This window comes from Colobus angolensis, unplaced genomic scaffold (assembly GCF_000951035.1).
Source record: "Colobus angolensis palliatus isolate OR3802 unplaced genomic scaffold, Cang.pa_1.0 Scaffold95, whole genome shotgun sequence".
NCBI classification, from domain to species: domain Eukaryota; kingdom Metazoa; phylum Chordata; class Mammalia; order Primates; family Cercopithecidae; genus Colobus; species Colobus angolensis.
Window position 1 is genome coordinate 3,518,474 of NW_012123487.1, and position 9,819 is coordinate 3,528,292.

Genomic DNA, 9,819 nt, shown 5'->3' on the forward strand with positions numbered 1-9,819 from the left:
ATTGTATGATACAATTAGAGGCTAGCTACAGGCTGAACTATACAGATAACTCTGAGTAGAGAAGTTGTTAACAGCAAGAACATATCAATACAGCATGAAGTAATTGCTGGGCAAACTCTCTCTGGATGATGTGTGATTTGAGTTGTGCCTTGAGATCTAGAGTGAATTTGGATTGGCAGAAGGACGAGAGAAAACATTCTGGAAGAACAGAAGGAACAAAGTCATGGAGGCAGGGATGCACTGAGCACATGTAGAAGGCAGGAAGGGGCCTGAATCTGGACTAAGGCTGTAGCACATGGGAGCAGACTCTGCATAGGAAAGAGAAACAAGATAGAGGAGTTCATGAACACAGTTCGAAGTCCTGGACTGAAGTCGCAAGCACTCGGGAGGAGCTATCCCAGATGGATGAATGAGATGATGAAAACAATCAGAAAGCCACATCCAGGGTAGATTGCAGCAAGGACATGTGGCGTAGTAGGGCAATGAAGAGTCTGGTGTAGTGAACTAGGCAAATAATGACAAAGTCACAGGTGACAGAGATGGAGGAGCGTGAGGCTAGGTGACAGCTATAAGACCACCTTCCTCTCCCTATCAGAGCTGCCAGATCAGGTATTCATGCTCCCACCTTCTTTCTCCTGGGCTTCTAGTACTTTGAGTGACTGCAAGTGCTGGGCAGCAGCGTTGGTGGTGGTGAGGTAGAAGCTTTCAACTCAGAGTCAGTCGGACGTGAGCCTATAAAATACTTGAGGCAAGGATGAACCATAATCCTACTAAAAAAGTCATTCATTACTTCTTTCAAAAAATAGATATGGAGTGCCTGGAACACTGGAATATTGTTCAAGGTGATGGAATGCTGCAGTGAATAAATGAAGGGTCTGCCTACCCTTATAGAGTAATTTCCAAGTTGAGGAGATACTAAAAACAAAGTAGTGAAGATATGCTTGATGGTGATAAGTGATTTGGAGAAAGATACAGCAGGGTGCAAGGGATAAAGGGTGCTAAGATAGGTAGGTCTTATTATTAATACTTTATATGGGCTGGTTGATATCCTTGCTGATAATGAAACTTCTAAATTGATTCCTGAAAAGATTGAGGAGACTGTGGCCTTGGGGATACCTGCAGAGAGTGTCACAGGCAGTGAGAGAAGGACTTGAGGCAACAAGGTCAAGGTGGCTGGAATGCAGGGACCCCAAGGGAAGGGTGGTGGGAGATGTACTGTGGAGATCTGGCTTCTGTGCCCACTCAACCAGAGGAGGTGGAGTGAGATGGGGTAAAGAATTTGTGTAAAGAGTCTGGCTCCTATTCTGAGTGAGATGGAGAATCACTGTAGAGATCTGAGCCAAGGACCGATATGATCCAATTCATATTTTAGATGATTCATATTCACATTTTAGATCCAATTCATATTTTAGATGATTGCTACATTAAGAATCAACAGCAAGGGGTCATGTGAAATAATATACCTCATCTGTTTGAAAATCAATAAGGTATCAGGAAAATATTGGGCATTTTTTGAACATTTCCAATATGCCAGGCTTTATCCAAACACTTTTTAGAGAAGGTCTCAGTAAAAACATACGCCAAAGCTTTGAAGAGAAAGCAAGTTACTCCAGGTTACATTTGAGGAACAAGCTTAGTAGGTGTAAAAACTTACTCATAAGAGTCGGATTCGCCGCCGCAGCCGCCGCTGTCCCCAGCAGCCGCCGGGACCGTCGCGTCGTCGCCGCCGCCGCCCAGATCCCCGCACCATGCCGTCGGAGAAGACCTTCAAGCAGCGCCGCACCTTCGAACAAAGAGTAGAAGATGTTCGACTTATTCGAGAGCAGCATCCAACCAAAATTCCGGTGATAATAGAACGCTACAAGGGTGAGAAGCAGCTTCCTGTCCTGGATAAAACCAAGTTCCTTGTACCTGACCATGTCAACATGAGTGAGCTCATCAAGATAATTAGAAGGCGCTTACAGCTCAATGCTAATCAAGCCTTCTTCCTGCTGGTGAACGGCCACAGCATGGTCAGCGTCTCCACACCCATCTCAGAGGTGTATGAGAGTGAGAAGGATGAAGATGGATTCCTGTACATGGTCTATGCCTCCCAGGAGACATTCAGGATGAAATTGTCAGTGTAAAACTAGAAAAATGCATCTATTCTAGAATTTTTTAAACCCTTACCAAGGAAAAAAAAGGGATGTTACCAACTGAGATGGATCAGTTCATCTAATCACAGATCATCCAACAGTAGTGTTCCCACCTAGGAGTGTCAGGAAGTTGTGTTTGTGTTTCAAGCAGAAAACCGAGCTCCAAGTGAGCACATTCAGCTTTGGAAACTATATTATTTAATGTAGGCTAGCTTGTTTTCAGATTTTAAAAATTTAAAAATAAAATACTTTGCATTCTAAAAAAAAAAAACTTACTCATAGTTGCACTGCTAGTAAGTGATAAAAGGCAGGTCTGATTCCTAAGTCTATTTCCCAACTGAAGCCTCTCCCACCACTGGTTTTGCTTTGCCTTCCAAAGTTGAAATCATCCAGATTCTTAGGAAACAAAAGTTGAATGGACCCTGATAAAAGAGGCCTCTGATAGAGGGTGTCCAATCATCAGCTAGGACTTTTTTCAAAATGCTTTGAAATTTTTGTTAGATAGTGAGGAGTGCGTACTTGGGTAGTGTTTATCTGAATAACGCAGAAGGTTGATGATTGAGCCTGGCCCAGAAGTCAGCTCTCCAGACTCTTCAGCTATGGTGCCATGGACAGAACACTAGGATGCTGTCTATGCTGCAGCTGACCCCCAAGAATGGGTGATGTCCTCATCAGGCAGAGGGATTATTCTTGTCTAATACAAATCAGAAAACCAGTCTGCAATGACTGTTTGTCATGTAGGCCTTTGAATATACTTGGCAAAGAAGATTCCTTAAGTGCAAAATAACTGTCTTGTTTTAATTTCATATTGAACAGATTGGTGCTGGCTATTTGGCAATCAGTCCAGTTGGAGAAGTTAGCTATTAGAGTAGAGTTACATCTTGCACAGGGTTTCAGAAATTTAGTTATAAAACTTTTGCTTTCCTAAAGTTAAAAAAAAAAAAAAAAATTCCCCAATTGTGGAAAGTAAAACTAGCATAGAAAATCCTTTGGAAAGTTTCTGCATTGGAAAACGGTGTACCATTGCTCAATAAATCCAGGACAGTTAGTTTAACCCCCAGCTTTAGAGTTAAATGTGCATATGATGCAAATGAACTGTTTAAATATCTACAAGTCTATGAACTGAAGGAGTTTCCAAAGGAACAGAGATGCTTGGGCATGTATTGACCAGGGAGAGGACACCTACAAATTTTAAGGGGCATATAACTCAATTGCTTCCTCGCCCCTTCCCTGTCCCACTTGTACCTTTGCTTGGAAAACTATGTTCCAGATTTTTGCACATCACTGCCAGCCATTGAAACAATTTCTTCTTTTTATTCTTTTAAAGGCAGCATTTTAACCCTCCGCCTAGGGGGTTGAAGAGTTCTCCTCTCCATGTTTTATTTATTTTTAATGCCTTCTCATCTGCCTTGGGTCATTCTGGTAACCCTGAGTTTATCCTGCTTCTCTGTAACTCAGTTTCCTTATCCACCACATGATTTTCAAGATGCTTTCAAGTCGTTCTAGTTTATGATCCTGGTTTAAATCTCTTTAGACTCATTTTATTAGATGATCATTAAAGTGTGTCGAGAGAAAAATAAAAAGTCCCCATGATACACACATTTTGTGAGAGGAAAGGGCCATGACTTGTTTCTTTCCAATGTAAATGTTTACATCTTTAGGTCCGCGGGGTGTGTGTGTGTGTGTTGTGTGTGTGAACAGCTGCAGTAGGAGCCACATGAACTTGTGTGTAAAGAAATCATACTTTCTTCCCTGAGAAGTTCCTTTACTTTTCTCTTTTCAGGAGAATTAAGAGAAAAGAGAAAGACATCTTCAAAACCTTGGTGGAGCAAGTTCTAGACCTCCTTCGCAGGACAGGAATGACATTTAAAATAAACATCTCCAGGCTGGAATGCAGGAACCCAGCGTCCATTTGTCCATTCTGTTCCCCCTGGGTAGCACCACATTTATATCCTGCCAGACAGATGTATCTGATGGCCTCCAGAGAAGGGCATGTCACCCCACTCTCAGAGCACTCGGTCAATGGTCCCAGTGTCCGAGGAACTTGTCAGTTGTGAAATTCATTGTGTGCCCTGACTCTCCTTTGCCACATTATTAACCAATGTTGCCTTGCTCATTCCCCAGTGGACTCGCAGAACAGATGGCTATTATCTTCTGCAGGGCGGAGCATGGGGAAGCAGACAAATCTTTAGACGAAGCTAGTCAGTTACTTCCTTCCATCCATCATCACTCCTCTTAATAACCCCCTCCATCCCCATCCCATATCTACACCACATAAATTCCCATTAAAATACTAGATAGAATACACGATGAAATAAAACACAGAGCCTGTTAAATCTCTTTAAGGCCTCCTGCCGCCAAGCCTTTTGCCTGGGGCAAATGGGCCTTGGTTATCATTGTTTCTAATCTAAGTCTGATTTCCTGTGAGACAACAGGTGACTGTGTAGTTAAGACCAGCAAAGTGCCAGGTAGATGGCAGCAGCAATTATGTGCATGAATTCATAAGCAGGGTTCAGATGAGAACAAAAAATTATCTCACTGTGGCAGCCCTCAAAGCCATCCAGGGCAGATTCATCTAGACTGTTCTGCTGAATAATTTTCTCTTGAGGTCACATGACCCCCAAAGCCTCTAGGGTCCTAAAATATCAGCATGTAAAGGACAGACATTGGTATAACTCAAGTGAAATACATATGCAAATAGGCAAAGTGAATTATTTACATTTTGTCGAAGTCAATGGTATAGGTTTTGATGGGATGAAGCAGTAAAGGAGGAGTATTATGATACATTTAGATAGGGAAGAACAGGGAGAAATTATTACCTTTTATTGTTCTTATTAGCCTAGGAAAAAGACTTTATGGAAAAGGGCTCTTCTTACAAACTTCTGAAAAAAATGAAAGAGGCCAGACCCTTGAAGAAAAAGGTAGGATGGCTATTTCTCAGGGATGGTATTCTGCCTGGGAAAAGTTTAGGGAGGGGCAAGGAGTGGTAATTTAGTTGGAGAACTGAGCAGAGGAGCCTGAAAAGAACAAGAGAAGAAGAGACCAGGAGAATGACGAGGAGTGAGTTTATTCAGGGTTGTGTAGGAGTGAAAGTTTGTTAGTTCTACTTGAGGTTTTCAAAGCAAAGGCTGAGTAAGAGAACCAGATCACCTGCAGGCCAGTTTCCCATTCAACTCCCACCTCTTACCTTTCGAAGTCTAAAGCAGAATGCAAGAACTTTGAGGTAAAGGAGTGCTGGAAGCTTATTTTCTAGCCTCCTGATAAATGTTTCCATCACCTGTACAGTAGCCCTACCACAAGGCTGTCCTGGTTCAACCCAAACATCATCATTTCAGGAGCTATCGTTAGCTTCCAGCCTACCGCTCCACAGAAAGATGGCCCTATCCATTTGAAGACTTCCTTTACTTCTTCCAAACCTGGGCCACTCTGGATTTGGACTTTAGAGCTGCCCTCAGTTTCAGAGATAATAACCCGGTGAGAAAGTACCCCCTGGTCTCCTTAGTGCTAGGAAGCAATGCCACAGCTTCGCCTTTCCTGCTCTATTCCAAGTCAACGTGCTGGCAATGTAGGGAAGATTCTCCAGGTGTCTGCCTCATTGACAGAGGCGTACTGACTGTAGTTGTTATTACTCCCTCACTTTTGAAAGATATTTTTACTTAATATTGAATTCCAGGCTGATGTTTATTTTCTTTTGGCATTTAAAAAAATACTATTCCATCTGCTGTTAAGTATTTCCCAATGCCCATGACGTAAGAAGATGAAAAAGATATGTTTGGATTCTCAGCATATTTCGAAATGCATTTATTTTTAAAGTGAAGATAAGTTAAAGACTTCAATATTTTCCAAAGGAAATGGTTTTCTTGAAGTAATAGGACAACTTTTTATGCTCTTAATGTTAAAGGAAGAGAAGAAAAAAGTCACTTACAAAACCTTGCAATCCTATCTCACCTTGGTACCTGGGCTCTCAGAACTCTTCCTCCCTGTTAGCCGGGGTTCACACCTTTCTCACAGGACTGAAATACCTTGTGACCTCAGTCCACAGGCAAGCTGATGGGTGTGAGGATCTCAGCTGTGCGCGGTTGGTGTGAGGGCTGGACATGTACCCTGGAGCCTCTGTGTGCTCTGGAAGAAGGAGAGAGAGTCACTCTAGGGTTGTCTCAGAGTCTGGGAAAGGTCAGAAGCAGTGGTTGATGAGCAGAACAGCTACTGGAGGTGGAAGCTGTTAGCGGTGGAAAAAGGTCATTCTCAGCATACATAATTCAGAAGGTCTGAGCAGAACTTCCCCTTTGTCTAACCACCCCTTGTAGCAAGCTCAACCTAGACAGATGGCTAGGTCTCTAGATCCTCAAACTATTCAAAAAGAGAACTCCGATATTCTAATATGATACATTTTAGCAGTAAGTGCTGTTTATTTTTTACTGCAAGATAATTTTTACCATTTAATCTAATTCCTTCTTGATTTATCCATTCTTGATGACAAGGTTATATCTTTTAGACAGCGATAAGTTGGAGAAATGGCTAAGAGGGTGAATTCTAGCCAGTGTCTCACTCTTAGACATTTAGCACAGTGTCCTATGTTCAAGTTAATGTTCCCCAGTCCTCCTCTGCTACATACACATATACCTCAAGCTCCTAGTGAGAGCTGATTCTTTCTATTATCCACAGAAAAAGCCTGGAGGCCCAAGAGCAGGAGTCCTAGGCTGCCTGGGAGAGTCTGTAAGGAGGCCCAGTTCTGCTGCTCAAAAGTGAGTCTCTTCAATGAGTAAAACTTCTGAGTTGCATCCTGGCATGAAGTTAAAGGAGAAAAGACACAGACAGGGCTATCCCCAAGCCAGGACGCATATACCCACAAGGGAATACTAAAAACTGGCCACTGCACTATCCCCCTTCCTGGGCCTGCAGACAAATCCAGGCTGACTTGAGTCTCAGGAAGACATAGTGACATAAAGGATTAAAAGAAATTATCCCTAGGAATGAATTACACCATCAAGGGTAAGAATGAGATTGTGGACCATTCAATAATGTGACAAACAACCCAGCTACTGGGGAGGCTGTGGTGGGAGGATCACTTGAGCCTAGGTGTTTGAGGTTACAGTGAGCTATGACTGTGCCACTGCACTCCAGCCTGAGAAACTGAGCCAGACCGTGTCTCATAATAATAATAATGTGACAAACAATTATATGGATATTTTTAACATTTCCACCGTATTTCACAACTGGAGCAGTAAATTAGTTGGATTGATTTTACAGGTTTTACTGCAACCATTTTGGGTAAGATGTTCTGACTGGCCCTTTCTCTCTGGGCTCAGCTGTGTGACTTGCTTTGGCCAACGGGGCTTAGCAAACAAGGCACAAGCAGCATCTTAAGAAACACTTGCACTTGTGAATTGCTATTTGCTTTCTTGCCATTCTTGTTTCTTTGCCATAAATGCAAGAAATGCCTGAGCTAACTTGCTGTAGGAATGTGAGAGACACAGAGGGAGGCCAAGTTTCCGCAGCTAAGATCATCCTAGACTAGTCAGTCCACTTCTGTTCTGCAGCTGATAGCAAATTCATGAGTGAGCCCAAACAAGCTTAGCTGGGTCTGGATCAGATAAATAGAACTGCCTATCCAACATGTAGATCCATGATACATAGGACATGTTTTTTGTTTCAAGTGATTGGGTTTTGCCGTGGTTTGTTACATAGCAATCGCTAACTGATACAACTGCTTCTGATGAGATAATATTGAAGAGAAATATTGGGAGAGTAAGCACATAAGCTAACAAGAGAGCTATCACAGTGTCTCTGTGAGATGCTGGAGTACTAGAGAACATATCTTCTCTCCTTGCTTCCCTCCTGCTGGTACTCCCATCCTATACAGCATGTTTATTGAAGTCAATCTGTGTATGTTTTTGTTTATGCCTGTTTAAAGGTGATCATGGGCAGAGGTGTGGTGTGTATTCAAGTATGTGCACTTGCATATATGCTGTGGGCTCAACTGGGAAGAATCTGAAATTGGATTTTAGAATTTAGCCTGGACTGTCAGCTCTCTTTTATCTTATTCTTGAGTTTATGAGCCTTACACCCCATCTCAGATAAATTAGCAGGTATTTGGCACATTTCCTAATCACAGGGATGAAAGCTAGGAAAGTCAGTGGCAAGCTTTTGTAAAAGACATCAAATGGGTTAGGAAGTAGGATGATTGGGGGAAAGAGGAAGAAGAACAGGGTAAAGATAACAAAGAAAAGTTTATATTTCTGCTATCTGGAGAATCAAAGATTTTTCTAGCAATCTCTAAGCGGAATGTATTTGTTGATTTGCCAAACAAAGCTCTTCACAGATTAAAGCACTAGCTGGATGGTGACACAGAAGTTATCCCAACCATCCTTTGGATGCAAGGCATGCTTTTGTTAACATCCTGGAGATACTGATGAGAAACACACCCCTCTTGGCCTCATATTTTCCCCACTACATCCAGAGCCCAGAGTCAGTGTGGTACATGACCAAAATGACCATAATTCTTTGCTGCTGACTCCAATCAAATGGTCGGGCCTATTCTCCACTGCCTTTAAATCAGGATTGTCTAAGTGACTCACTTTCACCAGTGGGACATGAGCAAATGTGACAAAAGCAGAGGCTTGGAAAGAACTTCCATATTGGAACTTGCTCTCTTGCTACTCTTGGAACCTGGAGCCACCATATGAACAAGTCTGAGTTATCCTGTTAGAAGGTGAGAGACAAGTAACACAGTTTCCCTCATTTTTCTAATCAATAACCATCCAAACTCAGAAGCAGATCTACTTAGTTGATCAACTGCTGGTTGAAAACCAAGAGTGAACCAACTTAGATCAACAGAATACCTAGCTGAGCTTAACCTAAAGTGCTGAACCACAACTGAGTTAAACAAGTGTTATTGTTTCATGTCATGCAATTTGGGGATGAAACGTTAACTGATTTGGCTTACAGCAGAGTTTTCCTAAGACAATAGATTTTCACAAAAAATTAAACTAAAAGACAGAATTTAATTTTGAACTATAGACTAATATTTATTTGAACTCAATCTGATTTCCTTTAGTGTCCCTCAGATAACATTTAGAAAAGGTTAAGCACTAGAGACTATTTATAAATACCTTTGGGAAATGTTCCCTCTTTGGAATTATTCCCATCACAGATGATACATACCTGAAATATTTATAATCAGGTTATGTGTTAAATAATAGCTACTGGTCAATGAGCTACATAGACAGTGAGGAGCTGCTATGACTCCTGAGGTTAACCATCAGAGAATGATTATTATGTTCCAAACACTTCACACAAGTTACATGCAATTATTATTATCACTATTTTACATACAAGAACATTGAGGATAAAGAAGTTGAGTGATAGTTGTGAAATGCTGAATCCAACATCAGAGGACTTTCTGCTATACCACAGTGCTTCCTTATGTCCTAAACCAAAGAAAAAAAAAAGGCCAGGCGTGGTGGCTCACACCTGTAATTTCAGCACTTTGGGAGGCCAAGGTGAGCAAATCACGAGGTCAAGAGATCGAGAGCATCCTGGCTAACATGGTGAAACCCCGTCTCTACTAAAAATACAAAAGTTAGCTGGGCATGGTGATGCGCACCTGTAATCCCAGCTACTTGGGAGGCTGAGGCAAGAGAATCGCTTGAACCCAGAAGGTGGAGGTTGCAGTGAGCTGAGG

At 42.0% G+C, this 9,819-nt stretch overlaps 1 protein-coding gene across 1 annotated transcript; it reads left to right on the forward strand.

Annotated features, from left to right (window-relative positions):
• Positions 1–1,664: 1,664 nt before the first annotated feature.
• Positions 1,665–2,406, forward strand: LOC105504743 (microtubule-associated proteins 1A/1B light chain 3B). Its single transcript, XM_011932293.1, has one exon. It carries the CDS (start codon positions 1,749–1,751, stop codon positions 2,124–2,126), a length of 378 nt encoding a protein of 125 aa, XP_011787683.1. The 5' UTR covers positions 1,665–1,748; the 3' UTR covers positions 2,127–2,406.
• Positions 2,407–9,819: the final 7,413 nt, after the last annotated feature.

Bases quoted from the DNA above. Each gene is read 5' to 3' on its own strand.
- LOC105504743 (XM_011932293.1), top strand. From the start codon at position 1,749: ATGCCGTCGGAGAAGACCTTCAAGCAGCGCCGCACCTTCGAACAAAGA.